The sequence below is a fragment of the Heterodontus francisci genome, chromosome 4 (genome assembly GCF_036365525.1).
Source record: "Heterodontus francisci isolate sHetFra1 chromosome 4, sHetFra1.hap1, whole genome shotgun sequence".
Taxonomy (NCBI): domain Eukaryota; kingdom Metazoa; phylum Chordata; class Chondrichthyes; order Heterodontiformes; family Heterodontidae; genus Heterodontus; species Heterodontus francisci.
Window position 1 is genome coordinate 116,476,433 of NC_090374.1, and position 25,024 is coordinate 116,501,456.

Sequence of the window (25,024 nt, forward strand, 5' to 3'; positions counted from 1 at the left end):
GACAGAGCTAAGCGATCCCATAACCAACGGATCAGATCTAAGCTCAGCAGTCCTGCTACATCCAGTCGTGAATGATGGTGGACAATTAAACAACTAACTGGAGGAGGAGGCTCCACAAATATCCCCATCCTCAATGATGGGGGAGCCCAGCACATCAGTGCGAAAGATAAGGCTGAAGCATTTGCAACAATCTTCAGCCAGAAGTGCCAAGTTGATGATCCATCTCGGCCTCCTCCTGAAGTCCCCAGCATTACAGATGCCAGACTTCAGCCAATTCGATTCACTCCGCGTGATATCAAGAAATGACTGAAGGCACTGGATACTGCAAAGGCAATGGGACCTGACAATATTCCGGCAATAGTACTGAAGACCTGTGCTCCAGAACTTGCCACACCCCTAGCCAAGCTGTTCCAGAATAGCTACAACACGGGTATCTACCCTGCAATGTGGAAAATTGCCCAGGTATGTCCTGTACACAAAAAGGAGGACAAATCCAACCAGGCCAACTACCGCCCCATTAGCCTACTCTCAATCATCAGTGAAGTGATGGAAGGTGTCATCAACAGTGCCATCAAGCAGCACTTGCTTAGCAATAACCTGCTCAGTGATGCTCAGTTTGGGTTCTGACAGGGCCACTCAGCTCCTGACCTCATTACAGCCTTGGTTCAAACATGGACAGAAGAGCTGAACTCAAGAGGTGAGGTGAGAGTGACTACCCTTGACATCAAGGAGCCCTAGCAAAACTGGAGTCAGTGGGAATCAGGGGGAAAACTCTCCGCTGGTTGGAGTTATACCTGGCACAAAGGAAGATGACTGTGGTTGTTGGAGATCAATCATCTGAGCTCCAGGGCATCACTGCAGGAATTCCTCAGGGTAGTGTCCTCGGCCCAGCCATCTTCAGCTGCTTCGTCAATGACCTTCCTTCAATCATAAGGTCAGAAGTGGGGATGTTTGCTGATGATTGCACAATGCTCCACACCATTCACAACCACTCAAATACTGAAGCAGTCCGTGTAGAAATGCAGCAAGACCTGGACAATATCCAGGCTTGGGCTGATAAGTGGCAAGTAACATTTGCACCACACAAGTGCCAGGCAATGACCATCTCCAACAAGACAGAATCTAACCATCTCCCCTTGACATTCAACGGTATTACCATTGCTGAATCTCCCACTATCAACATCCTAGGGGCTACCATTGACCAGAAGCTGAACTGGAGTAGTCATATAAATACCGTGGCTACAACAGCAGGTCAGAGGCTAGGAATCCTGCGGCGAGTAACTCACCTCCTGACTCCCCAATGCCTGTCCACCATCTACAACGCACAATTCAGGAGTGTGATGGAATACTCTCCACTTGCCTGGATGCGTGCAGCTCCAACAACACTCAAGAAGCTCGACACCATCCAGAACAAAGCAGCTGCTTAATTGGCACACCATCCACAAACATTCACTCCTCCACCACCGACGCACAGTGGCAGCAGTGTGTACCATCCACAAGATGCACTGCAGCAATGCACCAAGGCTGCTTCGACAGCACCTTCCAAACCCGCGCCCTCTACCACCTCGAAGGACAAGAGCAGCAGATGCATGGGAACATCACCACCTGCAAGTTCCCGTCCAAGTCACACACCATCCTGACTTGGAACTATATCACCATTCCTCCACTGTCGCTGGGTCAAAATCCTGGAACTCTCTTCCTAACTGTGGGTGGACCTACCTCACATGGACTGCAGCGGTTCAAGAAGGCAGCTCACCACCACCTTCTCAAGGGCAATTAGGGATGGGCAATAAATGCTGGCATAGCCAGTGACGCCCACATCCCATGAATGAATAAAAAAAAAGTGCATTGCCATCGCAGTGAAATGCAACAACAAACCAAAGGGTGCATGTGTGAGATACCAACTAATATGTCTAAACTAAGTGTTTGTGTTTAAATAGGAAAAGAGGGCACATAATGCCCAAGAGATGTCCCGGACCGGTGGTGGCACAGCCTATCAGGCATACCTTACCAGAATGCAGGAGGATGCCTTGATGCTGGCAGTGGAGGATGGAGGACGCGCCGTAGCAGATGGCGAGGCCGGCGGACCTGGCCGTCAGAATGAGTGACCCATAATGTGGTGTAAGTGTGTATGGGGGGTATTCCGTTGGAGTGGTGATTGTCTCATGCACTGAAGTGTGCTATTAAAAGTTGAATCACACAAATGTGACCAAAATGCAGTAAATAACATGTCCTTAAGTCTGGAGTGCTGATCAAAGTGATCAATATGATTTTCCCTGCAGATGAAACACAGCAGCGGCCAGGAAACGTATCAGTGGGTCAACCGTCCTGCTCTGAAGATGAGGAGATCACCTCAGAGGGTCCACCGTCACATCCTCGCACCTCACCAAGCACCAGTGCAGAAACTTCCACCACGGTTGTGATTTGTGTATCCTCAGATTCATGCTCACAACCTGGTGTAAGCACAGCAGTTGCTGGACCAGCCACCAGAGGCAGTACTGGTCGATACCTACAACACTCGGAGGAGTGTGGGAGGCCAGGGCAGTGCAGAGTCACAAGCTGATGACGAGCCTCTGAGAACATCCATTCAGCGGGAGATGTTGCAGGTGCAGCATGTAGTGCTTGGAGATCTGGCGGAGTTGCCAGAGATGCTGCAAGCTATGACTCAGAGTCTGGAAACGTCCAACCAGGGCATGAGTGCTGCAAACTCTCAGGCATTTGTCCATCTGGCATCCTTTGTTGAAAGATTGGCGACTGCAGTGGAGGGGCCAGTACTGGATGCAATTCGTGACCTCAGAGCAAGTGTGGTCTCCCTGGACCAGAGCATCAGAGAGCAAACTCAGATGCACAGGCGACAGGTCGAGGCCGATCATCCCTCCAAGGTCACCATTGAGAACCAGCCAAGCCTCAGGAGGGCACAGGGACAGCAGCAGATCGCATATGAGAGCTCCTCTCAGGGCGCCCCAATGCATCCTCCAACTCCTTGCTCCCTCTGCCAGTGACATGTGAAGCGTCAACTCCCAGGATGTTACAGGGTGCTCCTGATATTTCTCACGAGCACCCTGATATGCTGCGGCCTGCAGGGCCGCAAGTAGGCAGAGGACGACTGCCAAAGTCATCATGAGCAGGGCAGCAGCCTGATCAGCCGCCTGCCTCTGGTGAGTCTGGCGGCGAGGGATCGTCCACATGCAAGAGCACACACAAACATATAAAGAGATTACTGTAACATCACATCGGATTCACTGGGTTACTTTCTAATTATTTATTCGATTTGTGAATGAGAAAATTGTAATAAAATTTGTCATATGAAAATTTAACATTTTGTTTGTCATCCATGAAGTTGCATCAGACATCATAGTGCGACAAGAGAGGTTTTATATGTGAGGTCACACAATTGGGTTGGGTTCATCGTGATGTGAGGGTGTGCATCTTCAGATCATCTCTCCCCTTTACGGTGTGTTTTTGCCCTCTCAGCACCTCACAATGACTCCTCTCATACCACCATGTCAATTATTTGTATACTAAGATCCTCTCAAGAGAAACGCCTGTCTATTAGATCCTCCCAGGTCTCGCTCGCATTTAACTTCAAATGACATTCAGCTTCCTCTCCCCGACCATCATGTGAGTGCTGCCCATCTTGCTCATCTGAAAACTTCATCGTCGTCTGATGATGCTTCGCTGACCTTGATCATCCTCCATGGCATCTCCCCTTTCCATTGTCAGGTTGTGCAAGGCACAGCAGATGACAATAATCCTGGAGACCCTTGATGGCGCGTACTGCAGGGATCCACCTGAGCGGTCGAGACACCTAAATCTCATCTATAGCCAGCTGATCGTTTGATCGATTGTCACTCTGGTGGCCGTATGGCTCTCATTGAAGCGTTCCTTAGTATGACCCCTTGGGATTCTCACTGGTGTCATTAGCCATGTCTTCAGAGGATAACCCCTATCGCCAAGTATCCATCCCTCCAGGCTGTCCGTAGCACTGAAAAATGCAGACACCTGGGAGTTTCGGAGAATGAACGCATCGTGGCAACTCCCAGGATAACGTGCACACACCTGCATGATTCTCTTTCGATGATCGCAGACGAGCTGAGAATGGAAGCCTTTTTGGTTAATGAATGCCCCTGACTGATCTGCTGGTGATCTAATCGCCACATGAGTACAGTCTATCACGCCCTGTACCATTGGGAACCCAGCTATTGTGCTGAAGTGCTGAAGCCTCTTGCTCTTTCAGCCTGGCTAGTGTTATCCGTCTTGAAAGTTATGAAATTGTTTGCATGTCAGAATAATGCATCAGTCACAACCTTTATGCAGTGATGCGCTGCTGCTTGGGAGACTCTGCACAAGTCTGCCGCTGAAGCCTGGAAAGAGCCACACGCATAGTAGTTAAGAGCTATTGTAGAGCTTTAGAGTGACCAGCGTTGGATGGCCACCGAGGCAGTTTGAGGCTACATCCACTGCCAGCATCTCACAAAAAGATGTGACAGTCTTCTGTGACAGCCGCAGTCTTCTTTCGTACTGCTGTTCCGACAGCTGCAGGCAGATCAGACGCAGGCGGTATACCCTGCCTGTTGGGTAGGCTCGTCTCCTGACATTTGTTTGCTCCCGGCCCACTCTGCCACCTGCTCTTCCTCCCACATAATGAGGATGCACTGGGCTAGCTGGTTGCACAGTCCCCTGCCCATTTGTCCTTCTGTCCCTCCTTCGGGCATAGTCCTCCTTATCTGATGATCCGCCTCCAGAGCTCATAATTCCCATAGTTGTACTGATGACCAGATGCAATGACAACAGGTATTACCTTCCAGCTGTTAGGACAGGCACACACAACCCCTTCCTTTCACCCAAATGCACAGAGCAGATGGGGCCTGAGCAGCAGTGAGTCAGACTCAGTTGAACTCTTCTGCACAAGCTGCAAATAACACCAATTGTTAGGACACACAAATACTCTCAGACTTAATAAACAGCAAAACCAGTACCTCTAACTCCCTCACCGATTCACTGCCTGCCGCCCTTTTAAGCTTGCTGGGTTCCCGACACGCTCCCCGACCCGATTTACAGCTGTAAAATCTGACGGCCCATGAAAAATTGCTGGCAATTGGTTTCGCAACTACCTTAATGAGCTCTTAATAACCTTTAGTCCGGCGGCAAGCGGCGAGCAGCAACTTGATCTCGCCCAACTTCCTGGGTTCATGAAATGGGGTCTGTGCATCATGACGTCGGGGACCCGACCCGACATCATTGCACGCCATTTCACCTCCTGGCCGCCTCCGAAAGGACCCGATTCCTGAAGGTAAAATTCTGGCCCGCTGCTCTCCAATTGTAATGGCAAAGAAATCAACCAGACAGATTTTCTCAGATTTAAACAAGAAAGGTGTAACTTTATTAACTTTAAGACTCTAACTCAGTTCAAGCTACTAAAAATACGCGATGCAACCACAGTGATGCGCTGCTTCTTGGGAGGTTCCGCACAAGTCTGCTGTTGAAGCCTGGAAAGAGCCACACGCATAGAAGTTAAAAAGCTATGATAACCTTTAGAGCGACTGGCATTAGATGGCCACCAAGACAGTTTGAGGTGCATGCATACACGATAAACACACACGCAAATAGAGACAGAGGAAGAGAAAGAATTAAAGGGAAAAGGGTTTGAAGCAATAGCTGGAGTTCAGTTACTGGTTTTGGATTTAATGTAAAGTCTTTGATTGAAGTGAAGTCTTGCAGTTCTCATTGGGGCCCAGTGCACACTTTCACACTTGCTTCGCTGATCCCTGGAACTTTGTTTAAGAGAGAGAGAGGGCGAGACCTTCGTTCTCTGTTGTATTCAAATTGCAGTCTCTTTCATTTCTGAGTGGCACAATTCAGAAACCCCCCCAGGTTGCCAGCAGGTTAGTCATGTGACTAGCTTCTTATTTGTAACAACCTCTCTGGTGAGGTTTGTGGATTTTCCCCCAAGCTTCCGATACACTCTCAGTGGGCGGGGTGGAATGCTGGCTTTTACACATTCAATGTCTCTTGATCAAAATCTATCTGGCTAACTGAATCAGGGAGGCACTCCCATTGTCTTCCTCAGGCAACTGTCTTTTAGAATGTAAATGTGCAGCCATGTTTTCAGCCACTGTTGTTGTCGTTTTAAACAAGTTATTTCAAGTCCAGTAACAGTTCAAAAATAATGTTCTATATGACGAAATTAATATGTCTCATTTTCACAGGTGTGTTTTTTGTCACATACAATAAAACCTACACCTCTTCTAGAGTGGTCATAGAAAAGAAAAGGGGTCTTGAAGGATACGTTTCACTGCTTGGACAGTTCAGGAGATGTACTATAATATGCTTCTGAGTCTGTCTTCTGCAAAACAAAAGAATGAACTTGCATTTTTTTTGTTTTTGCAGGTTTTTGTGGGATCACAAAGCACTTCATAGCTAATAAAGCACTTTTTGAAGAGCAGTTGCTGTTGTAATGTGGGCAAACATGGCAGCCAATTTGCATGCAGCAGGTTACAACAAACATCAACAAGATAGGTGACCAGATAACAGATTAGTATTTTTGCTGGGATTATTCTGATCTCCCATTGCAACTTTAGGATAAATGTTGGCCAAGCCACCCGGAGAACTCCCCTGCTCTTCTTCAAATAGTGCCATGGGATCATTTACAAATGTCTGAAATTTCTTCCCTTTTCTTCCTAATCATCTTTCTCTAGTTCATCTGACAATGACTCTTGTTGTTGTAATGGGTCTGCAGGAAAAGATGCCATGAGCTTAGATTGGGTGAACAGAACCATCAGAGGCTGAGGTGAGACTGAAAGCTAAGGATTGTTCTGGAACCTTTCTGCTTTACAAGGATGTCATGGTGGATATGGGAATGGTAGCATAGTGGTTATGTTACTAGAATAGTAATTCAGAGACTTAGACTAATGACCTGGAGATGTGAGTTCAAATCCCACCATGGCCACTGGGGAATTTAAATTCAATTAATTAACTAAATCTGGAATTTAAAAAAAAAATTAGTATAGGTAATGATGACAATGAAACTACTCGATTTAGGGCAGCACAGTGGCGCAGTGGTTAGCACCGCAGCCTCACAGCTCCAGGGACCTGGGTTCAATTCTGGGTACTGCCTGTGCAGAGTTTGCAAGTTCTCCCTGTGACCGCGTGGGTTTTCGCCGGGAGTTCCGGTTTCCTCCCACAGCCAAAAACTTGCAGGTGATAGGTAAATTGACCATTGTAAATTGCCCCTAGTGTAGGTAGGTGGTAGGGAATATGGGATTACTGTAGGGTTAGTATAAATGGGTGGTTGTTGGTCGGCACAGACTCGGTGGGCAGAAAGGGCCTGTTTCAGTGCTGTATCTCTAAATAAAAAATAAATAACATTTAGGTGGGCACCCACTAATCTGCACAGTCCCAGTGATCTCATAATATATATGCACTATTTCTCCAGGGATTTTACCGATCTGCTGCTGAAGTAATGGCTAGAGTTGGGATAACCCTTACTCAAGTTCAGGGCATTGATACTGCTGTTATGTTAGATTTTTACTGTAACAGTGTATATGTAATAACAAAGGTATAACTCCCTGAGGCACCTGGGATTGATTTTGAGGGAGAACACAGTTCGAGTGGGTGTTGAGCATATCATCTGTTACAAACACCCAATGGCTTCAGCAGGAAGCCCAATCGATCTTAATGGTCAGGCATCATTTAAATCAAAGACAGTTTAGTGGAGATATGCCTTACAGCTGGCAAAACTGTACATCAATACCATGGAATCTGGATGCATCCCAAAAGCATGGCAGGAGGCAATGATCATTGCCATACTCAAACCAAGCAAGCTGACTGACAACCCAGGTAACTATAGGACAATATAATTCCCGGGCAAAACCTATATACTCTTAGAATGCATCATCCTCTGGAGAATTATCCCTCTTGTTGAGTCAGTGCTCCCCGAAGAACAGGTTGGATTCTGACCTAATTGCAGTTCCTGCATCCAGGTTTTGACCCTTGTAACACACAGAGGCCAAATTCCAGAAGAAATCCAAGACCAGTGTGGCCTTTGTACACCTGCCATTAGGCTACAACATGGTCTGGATTAAAGGACTGATGCCGAAGCTTGCAAGGCTCATTCCCTACCTCAAAACACTATGCCTTCTACGGATGATGCTGAGCAATAGGAGACTATGTGCCCATTTGGTGATAAAGTCAGCTTGCCTTGGTTCCTTAAAAATGGAGTGCCACAAGGCTCAGTACGTGCGCCGACACTCTTCAATTGTGACGTGTGTCACAAGTGATGTGTCACCAATGAAGGCGCACAAGTCTGCATTTGCGGATAACCTTGCCCTGGCAACGTAAACAGCCAACTTCAACAACACAAGTCCACCTTGAATGGAGGCTTAAACACCTTGGGAGAATATTTCCATAAATGGAAAACCCCCAAATGCCAAACACACCCACAAAACAACAGTCACTGCATTCCATCTTGATAACAGAAATGCTAAGCACACACTAAATGTGACCTTCCGGTGTAATACTGTGCAACATGACCCCACTCCAGCATGTCGATGTGAAGCTGGACTGCATGCTAACCTTCCACAACCACTTGAAGAATATAGCCACCAAGGCGAAGACAAGGGTCAACCACTAGAAACGGGCAAGCATAAGCTCAGGAGCATCAGCATTCGTGCTTCCGACATAAGAGATGGTCCCTGTGTACTCTGTAGCTGTACTGTGCACTGGTATGGACAAAAAGTAGCCACACTTGGCCTAATGATGTCCAGCTGAACACTGCAGTATAGTACATCACTGGAACCCTAAAGTCGAATTCAATACCCTGGCTGCCTGTGCTGTCACACATCATTCCTCCATTCATTCGCCATGATGTCGCAACCCTCCGGGAAGTCCAGCAAATCGAGGAAAACGAATATTTTCCTATCCACGAGGACTTCAATAATATCCTTCAACACTGCTTGAAGTCATGCAAGTCATTTTGGATCCACACACTTAAGCTTTATTAATGCGACTTCAACCCTGATGAAGTTTGGAAAGCCAAATGGAGTTCATAAGAAGTCACAAACAAACACCTCATGGAAGACCCAACATGGAAGATCCCTTGCCTCTGCCAGTCTGAGTAACTACCTTTAACCCCTAGTGTTTTTAGCTCTTTTAGTTTTTAGAGATACTGCACTGAAACAGGCCCTTCGGCCCACAGAGTCCGTGCCGACCATCAACCACCCATATTACACTAATCCTACACTAATTCCATATTCCTACCACATCCCCACCTGTCCCTATATTTCCCTACCACCTACCTATACTAGGGGCAATTTATAATGGCCAATTAACCTATCAACCATCAAGTCTTTGGCATGTGGGAGGAAACCGGAGCACCCAGAGAAATGCCTCCATGTGCTCTGACCTTAGTCATGAGTCTACCATCCCTCTTATACTTTATCGAAAGACTTTTGAACTCCATATATATTACATCAGCTGCATTACCCTTGTCTACTATATCTGCCATTTCTTCAAATAATTCAATAAGGTTGGTCAAGTATGGCCTTCCCTTTCGAAGTACAAGTTGACTATTCTTTATTCTATTTTCAGTTTCTAGCTGTTTTTCTATTACATCTTTGGGTAAAGATTCCAAAATCTTTCCCAGCACAGACGTTAAGTTAACTGGTCTATAGTTCCCTGGATTTGTTTGAAAATATTAATATTCCCTTTTTAAATATGAGAATGATATTAGCTCTCTGCCTCTCCTCTACACTGTCCCCTCTATTAATGAATTTATATATATGTATGTATATATACACAGTGTCTCTGCTATCTCTTCCCCAGCTTATGCGTTAATGTAATCCATCTTTAAGGGGATTTCTCCTAAAAGAAAGAAGAAAGACTTGCTTTTGTGTAGTGCCTTTCAGGGTCTCAGGATGCCCCAAAGTGCTTAACAGCCAGTGAAGTGTAGTCACTGTTGTAATGTAGGAAGCACAGCTGCCAATCTGCACACAGCAAGGTCCCACAAATTGCAAGGTGATAATGATCAGATAAACTGTTTTAATGATGTGGATTGCGGGATATTTATTGGCCAGGACAATGGAAATTACTCTCCTGTTGTTTTTCAAAATAGTGCCATGGGATCTTTTATGTGAAGGCAGGCGGGGCCTCGGTTTAACATCTCATCTGAAAGACATCGGGCTAGATTTTGTTGTCCCACCGCTGGCCGCCCCATGCGGGACCCAGGCCGCCACACAGCCCTGATTGTGCGGCAGACGGGCACTTAACATATTAACAGTGGCTGCCCTCTTCAATCACGTGGCGGGGACAGCATTGGTGATGCCGTTCACCACGTCACCTGATGTGGAAGCAGTTGCTGGTGCCATTTTTAAAAGGCTGCCAACCCTGAAGATAGTTCAGTGAAATGCAGAGTTGACCCCTTCCCTATACAAATATTGCAGAGTTGACCCCTTCCCCACCATGGCGGCATCAGCTTTCCTTGGACAGGAAAGTGCAGGAACGTGTGAAGATCTGGAACTGAACTTAAGATCACTGTGGGTTACATTTAAATTAATGCAAACATCTAATTAGCATATGGAAAGCAGGGTCCCGTTGCAGAGCCATGGAGCTTCCCCACCACCAGGAAGATCAAGCCCGGCAATCCCAGCGTCGGTTTCCGTGACGGATGTTGCTGTTCTGATGCGCCAGCCCCCCAGCCACCACGGAACCTGACGTCAGGCTGGGAACAAAATCCAGCCCGTCATCTCTGACTGTGCAACACTACCTCAATACTGAACTGGAAGATCATCCTAGATTTTGTGCTCAAGTTTCCGCTTCAATTTTGTCTGGTTTATATATTATCTCCTTCTTTTCTATCTTCAGGATTGAATTTTTGTTCTGAAGTTGGGACCCCGACGCGGGCACATTTCTGGATCCCGACCCCACATTGTGTCGGTATCTGATGCTCCATGCGATTTTTAACAAACGGACACATTAGTGGTCAAGTTGTGCACCCGCCATCCAATTAGCGGCAATGGAGACATAGAGGAGTCAGGACAGCAGTGAGATGGACATGATTTAAAGGGGAATCGGCAGCCATTATTGAGGTTGCCGGATTAGAGGGAAAGCAGCAGAGCTGCGGCAGAGCAGAAGGACAGACACCCGTTCTAGAGCAGCTCCTAGATTTAGCAATGCCTCCCTTGAGGTCCTTTTGAAGGTGGTGGCATCACGGCGGGCCATTCTATTCCCGGAGAGTGGCAGCAGAAGGCCAGCCAGGCAGACCAAGGAGGCTTGGCTGGTGGCAGCAGAGGAAGTGAGCAGCCCCAGCGTGATGAGTAGTGTTGTGTTTTCTTTCTTAGCACAACACACCAATCACACGAATAAGATTGGTGAATCTAAAAGGTGGGCTCTTTTATTGAAGATGCTAACTTATATACAGCAGTATTAGGAAGGTAGGGTAACACGTCTTAACTCTGGAGCTGCTTCCAACAACTGCCTAAAGATCACATGGGTCTGTACATCACAACCTGTCTGGTGATGGACAGCCATTTTAGAGGAGCCCCTTAAAGTAATACCATAACATCCCCCTTTTCCCTAAATTAAAGATGTGTCTTAAATAATCAGAACTATTTACAGCTCCCGGTCTTAAATCATTTTCCTGTGTACTGGGGTCCGTTGTCAGAGACGAGTTCCTGTGGTGCCCCAAAGGAGACTGAAAATCGAACTTAAAGAGTCCGTAATGGTCGTGCTTGATATGTCATGCAACCAATGAATGATGGGGAATTTGGAGATATTATCAGTCATGACTATGAAATCCTCTCCATGGATACTGAAGAGAGCAGTTGCAGTTCTGGTCCATGAATGTGCAGGAACTTCACGGGGTAACAGAGGTTCTCTCTGAAGACTGGGGATGTGAGCTTCAAATGTTTCACAGTTCTTCACGGCTGTTTAATGTCATGGTGTATCCCCAGCCAATAAACAGTTTCTCTGGCCAACCGTCTTGTGCGGATGAATCCCATGTGTGCTTGATACAACTGTTGCAAGATGTCGGACTGAATTTTACGCCGCCCCAGCGGGTCGGATGGTGGCATGGGGGTGGCGTAAAATTGAGCGGGAGGCTCCGGGAGGCCTTCCCACCCCGCTCAAGCCTCCGGCAACTTTACAGCGGTCAGGCAGGGGGTGGAAAACGGCCCGCCCACCTGAGGCCAATCAAGACCCTTAAGTGGCCACTTAATGGCCACTCAAGGGCCCTCGCCCACCTCCACGGGTATTTTACCCATGGCAAGCGGGCCTGCTGAGGACGTGAAAGGACACCCAGCAATAGCTGCTGGCCTTTCCATGCGCTGGGAGGCGGGGGGTGCCATGGCAGTCGGGCACAGGGTACCCGATTGAAAGCCGCCCCCGCCTCCCAACCCACTCCCAGGACCCAAGACATACCCCCCCCCCACCCCCAAAATGACTACCCTTGCCTCGGTGGCATGACCAATCACCCCCTGGCGAGGCAAGCCCAACTTACCTGAAGTCCTGGCTCCATGGCGTCGGCTGAACTGCAGTCCCAGCAGTGGCTACCGCTATCGGTGGCGCTGCTGGGACTAAGAGCTGCCGACCTGCTGATTGGCCAGCAGCTCACTGAGGCGGGACCTCCTACTTCAAGCAGATGGAAGTCCCGCCTCGGGACAATTAAAGCGCGGAGACCCGTAAAATGCGGCTCAGATCCCCGGGCCAGGCGGAAGCAGGTTCACCACCGACTTTTACATCGGTGGCGAAGTCCCGTCCGCCTAAGGTAAAATCTAGCCCGTCCTGACTGAGAGATTTTGGAACAAGTACTTATTTGCCTTTAAAGATGACACCATGAGCTATTCCAAGTTCATCTCTGAATGGCCAAAATGGTTGAATAGCCTCTGGGACATCCTGGATAAGAGCTGCTCAAGTTTCCCTGTCATCATGCTCATTGCCTTGACCTCTGATCCGGTACTGTAGAAGCCCTTGCAAAGCATGGGCACCATCCTCCAATGCCTCTTACTCCTCTTCCTCCGAGGAAATGTGCTGCTCCACTGATTCTCTCTCTTCAAGGTCCACATATCTATGGAGGGTCATGTTATGGACAGCACAGCAGACAACCATAGTATGAGAGACCCTTGAGGGAGGGTAATGGAGGATGCCTCCTGAATGGTCAAGGCACCGGAATTTCATCTCCAGAAGCCAAATGGCCTTCTCGATGGTGATCCTGCTGATGAGATGGCACCAGTTTAGTGCCTCTGTGCCACCTTTGCAGGGTCTCACATGGTGTCAGTAATCAAATCTTCAGGGAATATCCTTGAACCCTAACAGCCATCCATGGAGTCTCTCAGGTCTAATGAAGAGCCAATAGTAAACAAAGTGCACAGGGCTTTTAGGCTCTGCCTGCCCTTAAGGATGGCTTCAAATTAACAAGCACTTTTAAGCAAGGCATCTAAACTGTAGTCTTTGGGTTGCTCTGTGATTGCCTGAGCATGAAGGAATCATGGCAGGTGTTGGATGCCTTGTGGCACCCCTTGCAAGAAAAGCTTGTTGCTGTCACAGACCAGCTGGACATTTAGGACAGTGCCCTGTCCCTACTTAACGTTTCTTTTGTTATTTATGTGTCGTAGAATACTTTACTATTTCTTTTTATATTCTTTAATAATTTCATTTTGGAGTCCCTCTGTCTTCCAAATTGTTTTTCTTTATGACTTCTATCCTAACCTTTTTGTATTACTTTTTGTGATGCTTTCCTTTTATTCTTTATGTGCTTAGTGTATGCCTTTTTCTTTATTTAGCACAACTCTGCAACAGCCTCCCGACAGAAGCCAATCCTCCTTATAAACTGCTCCTCAGGTAAGTGGAGGTATATCCTCCTGGGCCTATACACTCTGTCAGTCGGGTAAGGATTCCTGTGAGTGCATCTCCTTTTATCTGGACATCTTGTAGCTACAGTTCTATTTGATCCTTCCTCCTGTTGCTCCTCTTCCTCTTGCCAGAGTGGAATTTCCCGAAAGATGCCCAAATAAAGACAGTGTGCTGCCAGAAGCCACTTAAGATTTTAGAAATAAAAACAGAAATGTTGGGATTTCCTGCATCCGCAGTATTTTGCTTTTGTAAGATTTTAGAAAGTTATACTGCTACTTCAAATACATTAAGATCATCTAAATAGCCAAAAACCACTCTAAACTACCAGCAGAATGTCTCCCAAACCTTTGCAGTGTTCTAAAACAGGAAAAAAAGAAAGACCAGCACTGATGAAGTGACTTTTATGACCTCAGAGCTCCCAAAGCACTTTACAGCCAATGAAGTACTGTTAAAAATTTGCAATGTAGATGGTGAGCATCCAAAATATTGTAAATGTCACATCCCAGCCTGTACTACTGCTCAGAATTTGTGGGAGGTTGAGGAAGTATCGACGACAGTGCTGATTGACATGAAAATGGCATTGATATCACCAGTTGACCCAATTTGCATACATTTGCAAGGAAATTACAGGGAGATACAAGAATTATAGAGTTGTTATAATGGGCGACTTTAATTATCCAAATATAGACTGGGATAATAATAGTTGTTACGACCAGGTGTGAAAGATGTCTAGGGTCTATTACTGTCTTCACCCAGTTTTATTGTAACAGGGTTTTATTTTAAACACACTGTGTTTTGAACTCCCCTTTGTGAATCCTTGTTCACAACTTTCCAATTATAAGGCAAAGAAATGAACACATCAGGTTTTCTTTAGGTTTAAAGAAGAAAAGTGAGATTTATTAAATCTTAAACTTAAACTTTGATACGGTTAACGCCTTCGGATATATGACGCACCAACGCTAGCATTCACACATTATACACACATGCAAATAGGGACAGAAAAGAGCAGAAGAAAAATATAGTAGAGAGGTTTGAGGCAGTATCTAAAGGGGGTTTCTTGTTACTGTTTCTGTGTTTTCAGCTCGCTGTAGAGTCTGTGAATGTACAAAGAACAAAGAACAGTACAGCACAGGAACAGGCCATTCGGCCCTCCAAGCCTGCCTAAACTAACACCTTCTGCACTTCCGGGTTCCGTATCCCTCTATTCCCATCCTATTCATGTATTTGTCAAGATGCCTCTTAAACGTCTCTATGGGACCTGCTTCCACCACCTCCCCCGGCAACAAGTTCCAGGCACTCACCACCCTCTGTGTAAAGAACTTGCCTCGCACATCCCCTCTAAACTTTGCCCCTCGCCCCTTAAACCTATGTCCCCTAGTAACTGACTCTTCCACCCTGGGAAAAAGCTTCTGACTATCCACTCTGTCCATGCTGCTTATAACTTTGTAAACCTCTATCATGTCGCCCCTCCACCTCCGTCGTTCCAGTGAAAACAATCCGAGTTTATCCAACCTCTCCTCAAAGCTAATGCCCTCCAGACCAGGCAACATCCTGGTAAACCTCTTCTGTACCCTCTCCAAAGCCTCCACGTCCTTCTGGTAGTGTGGCGACCAGAATTGCACGCAATATTCTAAGTGTGGCCTAACTAAAGTTCTGTACAGCTGCAGCATGACTTGCCTATTTTTATACTCTTTGCCCCGACTGATGAAGGCAAGCATGCCGTATGCCTTCTTGACTACCTTATCCACCTGCATTGCCACTTTCAGTGACCTGTGGACCTGTACGCCCAGATCTCTCTGCCTGTCAATACTCCTAAGGGTTCTGCCATTTACTGTATACTTCCCACCTGCATTAGACCTTCCAAAATGCATTACCTCACATTTGTCCGAATTAAACTCCATTTGCCATTTCTCCGCCCGTCTCCAACCGATCTATATCCTGCTGTATCCTCTGACAATCCTCATCACTGTCCGCAACTCCACCAACCTTTGTGACGTCCGTAAACATACTAATCAGACCAGCTATATTTTCCTCCAAATCATTTATATATACTACAAACAGCAAAGGTCCCAGCACTGATCCCTGTGGGACACCACTAGTCACATCCCTCCATTCAGAAAAGCACCCTTCCACTGCTACCCTCTGTCTTCTATGACCGAGTCAGTTCTGTATCCATCTTGCCAGCGCCCCTCTGATTCCATGTGACTTCACCTTTTGTATCAGTCTGCCATGAGGGACCTTGTCAAAGGCTTTACTGAAGTCCATATAGATAACATCCACTGCCCTTCCTTCATCAATCATCTTTGTCACTTCCTCAAAAAACTCAATCAAATTAGCGAGACACGACCTCCCCTTCACAAAACCATGCTGCCTCTCGCTAATAAGTCCATTTGTTTCCAAATGGGAGTAAATCCTGTCCCGAAGAATCCTCTCTAATAATTTCCCTCCCACTGACGTAAGGCTCACCGGCCTATAATTTCCTGGATTATCCTTGCTACCCTTCTTAAACAAAGGAACAACATTGGCTATTCTCCAGTCCTCTGGGACCTCACCTGTAGCCAATAAGGATGCAAAGATTTCTGTCAAGGCCCCAGCAATTTCTTCCCTTGCCTCCCTCAGTATTCTGGGATAGATCCCATCAGGCCCTGGGGACTTATCTACCTTAATGCTTTGCAAGACACCCAACACCTCCTCCTTTTTGATAATGAGATGACTGAGACTATCTACACTGCCTTCCCTCGGCTCATCATCCACCAAGTCCTTCTCCTTGGTGAATAGACAGCTCTTACTTTTTGTTGGGGCCCAGTATTCTTCTTAAACCTTGTTCACGTAGGAGACTTTTCTCTCTTTGAGTTTACGTGTCTTCAATGGTTTCCGAAGCTGTTGAGAGTGAGATGAGAGCAGACAGGAGAGAGATGTTCTCAGACCAGGAGCCAGGAGCTTTCTGACTTCAAACTCAGTTCAAATCTCTCCAACAGCCAGTTAGTCATGTGACCAAAACTGGTCCGACCACTACTTTTGTATATTGGGAAGCAACGACTGGGTCCCCATTGTTCCAACACTGTCTGTTACTATGCAAATGTCTTTCCAGTCAGGGCTTGCAATTTTAAGTTTTACTGTTCATGTGGCGAAATAATGTGTTCCTCAGTCTTGGCAGGTGACGGGGGGTGGGGGGGGGAGGCGGGGTGGTGGTTTGCCTGACATAGTGTAAAAGGCAGAGATGGCCAAGAGTTTCTAGAGTATGTTCAGAAGAATTTTCTATATTGGTACGCTTCCAGTCCAACAAGGCATTGCTGGATCTGGTTCTGAGGAATGAGGTGGGTCAAGTGAATCAAGTGATAGTTGAAGAACATTTAGGGGACAGTGACCATAACGTCATAAGATTTAGGCTTGCTATGGGAAAGGACAAGAAGCAATTCAGAATAAAGATAATTAATTGAGGAAGCCCAACTTCAATAGAGTGAGAACAGATCTGGCCCATGTAAATTGAAATAAAAGATTGGAAGGCAAAACTGCAACTGAACAATGGGCTGCTTTTAAGGAGGAGATAGCTCGGATACAGTCAAAGTACATTGCCACGGAAAGGTTGGGCAAACAGGTCCAGAGCTCCCTGTTTGATGGAAGAGATAGAGAGTAAAATGAAGCAGCAAAAAGGTGCATATGACAGATGTCAGGTGGATAATACAATTGAGAACCAGGCTGAATATAGAAGCTCAGAGGGAAGTGAAAAAATGAAGAAGAGAAGCAAAGAGAGAGTATGAGAAGAGACTCATGGCTAACATAAAAAGTATCTAAAAGTCGTCAATATGCACATAAATAATAAAAAGGTGGTAAAAGGAAGAGTGAGACTGAGTAGAGACCTAAAATGGGATTTATGCATGGAGGTAGAGGGCATGGCTGAGGTACTTGATGAGTACATTGCAAGGAAGAAGATGCTGCCCAAGTCATGGTGAAAGAGGACATAGTTGAGACATAGGATGAGCTAATAATTCATAAAGAGGAGGCATTAGATAGGCTGTCAGTAATTAAAGTTGATAAGTCACCCGGATTGGATAAGATGCATCCAAGGACACTTAGGGAAGTAAGGGTGGAAATTGCAGAGACACTGGCCAAAATCTTCCAATCCTCCTTGGATACAAGGGATGTGCCAGAGGACTGGAGAATTGCAGATGTTACACCCTTGTTCAAAAAAGGGTGTAAGGACAGGCCCAGCAACTAGAGGCCAGTCAGTTTAACCTTGGCAGTGGGGAAACTTTTAGAAACAATAATTCAGGACAGAATTAATAGTCACTTGGACAAATGTGAATTAATTAAGGAAATCTGGCATGGATTTGTTATGGGAAAATTGAGTTAACTAACTTGCTTGAGTTTTTTGATGAGGTAACAGAGAGGGTTGATGAGGGTAATGCAGTTGAAATGATGTACATGGACTTCCAAAAGACATTTGATAAAGTGTCACATAGCAGTTTTGGCAGCTAAATGAGGGCCCATGGAATAAACAGGACAGTAGCAGCATGAATACGAAATTGGTTGAGTGACAGGAAACAGAGAGTAGTGGTGAATGGTTGTTTTTTGGACTGGAGAAAGGTATATAGTGGGATTCCCTAGGGATCAGTTTTAGATTAGAGAGACAGCACTGAAACAGGCCCTTCGGCCCACCGAGTCTGTGCCGACCATCAACCACCCATTTTATACTAATCCTACACTAATCCCACATTCCTTCCAAACATCGCCACCTGTCCCTATATTTCCCTACCACCTACCTATACTAGTGACAATTTATAATGGCCAATTTACCTATCAACCTGCAAGTCTTTTGGCTTGTGGGAGGAAACCGGAGCACCCGGAGAAAACCCACGCAGACACAGGGAGAACTTGCAAACTCCACACAGGCAGTACCCAGAATCGTTTTGGGACCCCTACTTTTCTTGATATATATTAATGACCTAGACTTTGGTGTACCGGGCACAGTTTCAAAATTTGCAGATGACACAAAATGTGGAAAGTGATAAACTTCAAAAGGACATTGACAGGCTAGTGAAATGGGCGGAGATGCGGTAGATGAAATTTAATTCAGAAAAGTGTGAAGTGATTCAGTTTGGTAGGAAGAACGAGAAGAGGCAATATAACTTAAAGGGTACAATTCTAAAAGGAGTGCAGGAGCAGAGGGACCAGTGCACAAATCATTGAAGGTTGCAGGGCAGGTTGAAAAAGCAGTTAATAAAGCATATGGGATCCTGGGCTTTATAAATAAGGGCCTAAAGTACAAAAACAAGAAAGGGATTAACTTGTATAAATCACTGGTTCAGCCTCAACTGGAGTATTGTGCCCATTTCTGGGCACCACACTTTTGGAAGGATGTTAAGGCATTAGGGAGGGTGCAGAAAAGATTCATGAGAATGGTTTCAGGGATGTTCAGTTTCATGGATAGATTGGAGAAACTGGGTCTGCTCTCCTTGGAAAAGAGAAGATTTAATAGAGGTGTTCAAAATCATGAGGGGTCTGGAAGGAGTAGAAAGGGAGAGCCTGTTCCCATTGGCTGAAGGATCCAGAACCAGAAGACAGCAATTTAAGGTGACTGGCAAAAGAAGCAACAGTGATATGAGGAAAATCTTTTCATGCAGTGAGTGGTTAGGATCTGGAATGCACTGCCTGAGAGTGTGGTGGAGGGAGATTCAATCGAGACCTTCAAAAGAGAACAGGATAATTATCTGAGGAGAAAAAATTTTCCGGGCTTTGGAGAAAAGGTGAGGGAGTGGGGCTAGGTAAGTTGCTCTGACAGAGAGCTGACACAGACACATTGGGACGAATGGCCTCCTTCTGTGCTGTAAACTTTCTATGATTTATAAAGTCCCCAATATTTTCCTGTTAGGGGATCGGCCACTGAAAGTGTGAAGAGGCCAAATATCGCTATGGGTGAACCTCCAGCAGTGATTCTGTTTACAGGCCCAATGGGGCAGTAGCAAGATAAAAATTGGCTTCCTGATGTTCTGCACAGTAAAGACACATCACATTCCTAACTTTTAAGACACAAACTTTATTCAATGCGGACTCTTTGAAATTGCCTTTTCCTTTTAAAAATTGGACAATATGCTGCAAAGATGACCGCCAAAGATCAGATGACCTGGCCTCTGTATTCAAAAAGTGCCTCACTATCTCGAAAGTACAAAAGGATACATTCCAGATTAAGAGGTGTCAACTACACTCATCCTGAAACCATCAAGAGATATTCCTGAATTGAATGGGTTTCTTCCGAGACAAAGAAGGTGTGAAGTAGCCACATCATAACAGAATGATATCCATCCATACATCAATAGATAACCATGGATTCCACATCCTGGTCCATTGTGTGGTCACACCAGAGGAGAAGGTCATGTGTCAACAAACCGAAACACTAATGTGATGGATTTTGACCTTTAAAGGTAGCCCTCTAGAAAGAGAGGGGAGATCACAACAACATCACAGAAAGCATTCCAGCGAAAGGCTGTAGAAAGAGATCCAGCCAAAACAAGGAAGAAGCCTTGCTGCTAATTCTACACTTCAACCTGCTGCAACAGAGAACTGAAAGTGACCACCACCTCCAGCTGAAGTTTTAATCACCAGGAATCTACAACACTTCAACAAGTTCAAGACTACAAACACCCATGCCTGCACCTTCAAAAGAGACAATCTTCCTTAGAAGATTCAACAGGTTTACCATAAGCCACGAATACCTACCTCACTTTAAACCACTTACCCTTTTCCTCTCTATCTATTCTTTGTATGCATGTGTGAATGAATGTGTGTGAGTGAGGTTGCAACCATTTTGGGAATAGTGTAAAAATAAATAGTTTTTTTAACCTATGATAAATCCTGTAATTTGTCTGTTTGTTTGACCCTAAAAAACATTCAAGGACTAACTCATCATTTTAAACAAAACACGATTGTGATCAGTTGGAAGGTAAATAGTGGGAACCACCCACACCCCTTACCACCTGTCCTTAACACTGAGTTGCTGTGATTGTTTAATAGCTAGTTTGGTATTGAGGCAAACAAATCAGGGAAGACCCAGATGAAGTGAGAGGCTGCAACTGTCATCATGATATATAATGAAATCCAGGCGTCAGCATGCAACACACAGTGGGTGTGATGACATGCACATGAAACAATAGTGGTGGATGATTACTGTAGGCTGAATGCATGCAAAGATGTGGTATGTTGAATATGGCAGTTATGTTGGTTGATGATTGCTGCTATGTTTGTTCCCCGGGGGTTCTGCAGCATTCAATCCTGAAGAGAACCTGTTCGGTGCTTCACTTCTTCAATTGGAGAAACAGGGAAATCTCTGTCCTACTAAATTGCTTGCAGGCATATCTGACATAAGGGCTTTTGTTTAATAATAATGCTTCCTCAATCCCCATGATGTACTGGTCCACCCAGTAGACAAACCCAACATTGATAAGCATCAAAGGACAAAGTCTTAGTGCTCTCCAGTACCTGGTATTAAAGGATTATAAAGCATATTTGCATTGGAAGTTCCTGCTTCTAAACAGCAAATTATTTTTGGTAATACCTGCAATGATGAAGGCAGATAGTGCTTGGGAATGAAAGATAACCTATATGAAAATCAGGTAGACAGCATTACATGTGTGATCCTTCCTGCCTAATTCTGTTCTACATACAGTACCCTGTGCAATTATGGACAAGTCTGTCCTCTGATGTCCAAACTAATAAATCTGCAGTGTGAATATTACAAGTGTGATACACCATAACCCTGGATAAAATTGTCCTCATAGTTTCATATTACTATACTTCTCTTGTAATGCTCTCACTAGCCTGCAAATTGTGCTTCTCAATATTATGGTACACATGTGTTGTATGAAATGTATTTATTTCCTATTTTAATGCAAATATTAACCCATTTAAAATGAACAGGCTAATGCTTTTGTTAAAATAGCAAACATGGGAATTTCATATGAATGCGCTAAGCTTTTGTATGCTTTCACACTGTAATTTCCCAGCCACTGTATTTAAATTGATAAGGAAAACAGAGGGAAAAATATATAATACACAGCAACAGTCTGATCATGACCTAGTGAGCACTTACCCCATTTTGCTAGTTGCTGTGGAGCTGAGGTCAAGATATTGTAGTTTGTGGCAACTCATGGCTAAAGCCTGCACACCTGTATCTGTCACTTTCTTGCAGCCACTGACATCAAGGTGCCTGTTGACAGGAAGCAAAAGAACTTTTGAGGGAGATGAAACTGAATATATACAGTGGAGTGAGCACACAGTTTCACAGGGTATTTTATCTCACAAAATATATATTGATTTTTACCTAAGGCAGCCGGAGCTTTTCCTTTTCCTTTTTAGTCAGATTTCAGACTTCAAAGTGCAAAAATCATTCTCTCCTTGATCGACAACATTTATGGATTTGTGACATCAATTATTCCTAACACCTATTTCCTTGCATTATTATTACTATGCCTTTACTAACAAGCCCTTGCAACTATAAATTAAAATTAAAGGTAAATGAGTGATATAAAACATAAAAATGACAATGTTTGTGTTAAGGTGGCACTGGAGCTAAAGCTGTATTGAATTTTCCAATGGGACTCCCTTCTTCTAATTTAAATAGTCTACTGACATATAAAAGCAATTCCAGAGAGTTTGCCCTGTAGGACACTTGTTTGGGGAGCCAATTAAGTAATTTAAGTCCCTTGTATCTGGCTGCAAATGAAGAAAACTGCTGTTGGTATCAAAAGGATGGTGCAGACAGCTGTACTCTTCAACTTTGCTCACATTTTTTGTGAGGCCATACAAACCCTGAGTTTGCCACACACTCTATGAGGTACTGGGCTGAGCTTTACTGGCCCCTCAACGCTGTGGGCCGCGGTGCGTGGGCCGGTAAAATGCTGTGGGGAGAGGCCTGCCTCATGCCGCGACGTCAAGAAGGGCCCGCCGCATATTACCGGCAGCAGCGGGGCCTCGATGTGGCCCCCCACCGCCGCATGGCGGAGGCACCACAATTATATTGTAAACAGTACTTACCTTTTCTTATTATGCATGCCTCTCCACTGATACTTCTGGATTTTTCAATAAATGGGCGGCTGTCATGTGCCGTCCCGTTCACGATTGGAAAGGCCGGCGGGTCCACAGACGCAGAAGGTTACGCGGCAAAAGGTAAGTTTCTTTTCAGGGGTCTCATTCTGCATACCAAAAGGGAGGAGGGAGGGGGAGCATTACAGGGGTCTCACTCTGCATTCATAAATGGAAGGGGTCTGGGATTACTGGTGGGAAAGCTCTGCTGGCATGAAGGGAGGTACTGTGTATCATCCCTCCGTTAATAGTATATGCTCTGTGTTCGTGTTTGTGAGGGAGCAATGATACACCAGGCACCCTATGTGTGGGGAGGGTGCAGAAAGGGCAGGAGTATTAAGGCTGTATGGATGGTGGGAGCAATCGATACAGCTGGTAGGATTTTGATGTGGTCATGCTGTGCCACTCTGAGTGTTGGCCAAGTTGGGCAATGCCATGGCATGCCACATAGTTGATCCAGGAAAGCAGCTGATGTACCCACCAACACCAATCCCTGCCCTCTTAGGAACCTTCAAATACATGAAGGGTTCAACTTTATTTATCACATGGAAATAGATATGGCTCATCCCACATTGTGTGATCTTCTGCTTGTGAGGATCGGTATGCGCCAGAAGCAATATCAATAGGCAGGTGTGATCCACGTAGAGACCCCTGGTCATGAGCAGCAGCCCGCAAGGGGAGCTTGCCATTATGTTTGCCGTGCATCTACAGGCCCCACATGACATGCCACCGGATGTCAGAACACCAGTGTGAGAGGCGATTGCGCATTTAGAGAGGGTGCTGACACTTCTCTGTGCCCTGCTCAAGGATGACTTGCAGCCCATGGGCTCCGGTGGACATCCCATGGCTTTGTTCCTCATCGTGGCAGCCGTTCTCAAGCCTGACGCCTCTACACCTTTTTAGGATATGACTGTGGGGTCACACAGTCATCAGTGCACTGCTGCATCAGGGAGGTCGCCAATGCCCTGCACCGGAAGGCCAGTGAGTATGTTCACTTCAGGACAGACTCTCACAGCCAGGCCCAGAGGGACATTGGTTCTGACACCATTGCCAGAGAACCATAGGTTGTAATGTTCATAGACTGCACTCATGTCAGGCCTCCTGCCAGGCTACCACTTACAGACATCACATTAAAGGAGACCTCTCAATGTCGGTGAAGCTGGTATGTGATCACTGCAGATGCTTGCTGCGAATGTGTGACCGCTTCTCAGGCAGCTGCCATGACACCTGTGTCTTGTGCCAGTCCTGGCTGCCTCCGCTGTTCACTGAACTGGCTCAGATAGAGGGGTGGCTTCTTGGAGATAAGGGCTATCCTTTGCAGACATGGCTCCCAACACCAGTGAGAGACCCCACCACTGCTGCAGAGGAGAGATATAACACCAGCCACTGAGCTACAAGAGCCACCATTGAGCAGGAGATCGGCATGCTGAAAGAGCGCCTCCAATGCCTGTATGGATAGGGTGATGCCCTGTACTATGGGCTGAAAAGGCCAGCTCCTTTCTTTGCTGCTCTGCACAACTATGCACCCAATAGGGGCCAGACCTGGCATGATGAGGAGAGATGTCAACAGGATTCCTCCTCGGACTATGAGGACGCTGAGGACCTACAACATGAAAGACGCATGGGAGGGCAGATGGCACCCAGGCTCTGCACGCAAGGCTAGGGATGTACGGAAGTGGCTTATCAGGCAAAGGCTCTCTGTACCATAGGAACCAACATGAGCTCTGCAAGCAACACATCACCCTCGTTCACCTGCTGTGCACCAGTCCACATCTGCAGCATCCCTGTGTAAACCATTGGAGGCAGCAGCTGACTGAGCCAATGTCCATATCACTGCATCTGTGGAAATGCTCATGAGAAATGGTGGCATGGCAATGATGTTATTGCATAATTTGGCTCTCCTGAAGGGCCAACGGTGCAAAGGGATGTGACATTGACGCTATATGCTGGCACACACCATTCACACAGAGAAAAGGACACACATGTTGGTGAGGAACATTTAGTGAAAGACATATTTACATTGCTGTAACACCCATGCATTCCTATTTGTTTCAGTGTGTTTTCTGTAAACCTCTGTAATACCTTTTATGGTCTATTTAAG

The 25,024-nt window shown here is 45.9% G+C and overlaps 1 protein-coding gene across 1 annotated transcript in view; it reads right to left on the reverse strand.

Annotated features, from left to right (window-relative positions):
• LOC137369202 (uncharacterized) overlaps positions 1 to 25,024 on the reverse strand; it is a 267,684-nt gene that overhangs the window by 14,845 nt on the left and 227,815 nt on the right. Inside the window, exon 14 of the mRNA XM_068030014.1 lies at positions 21,932 to 22,048. Within this exon, the coding sequence (XP_067886115.1) occupies positions 21,932 to 22,048 (117 nt within the window). The remainder of the gene's footprint in view (positions 1 to 21,931; positions 22,049 to 25,024) is intronic.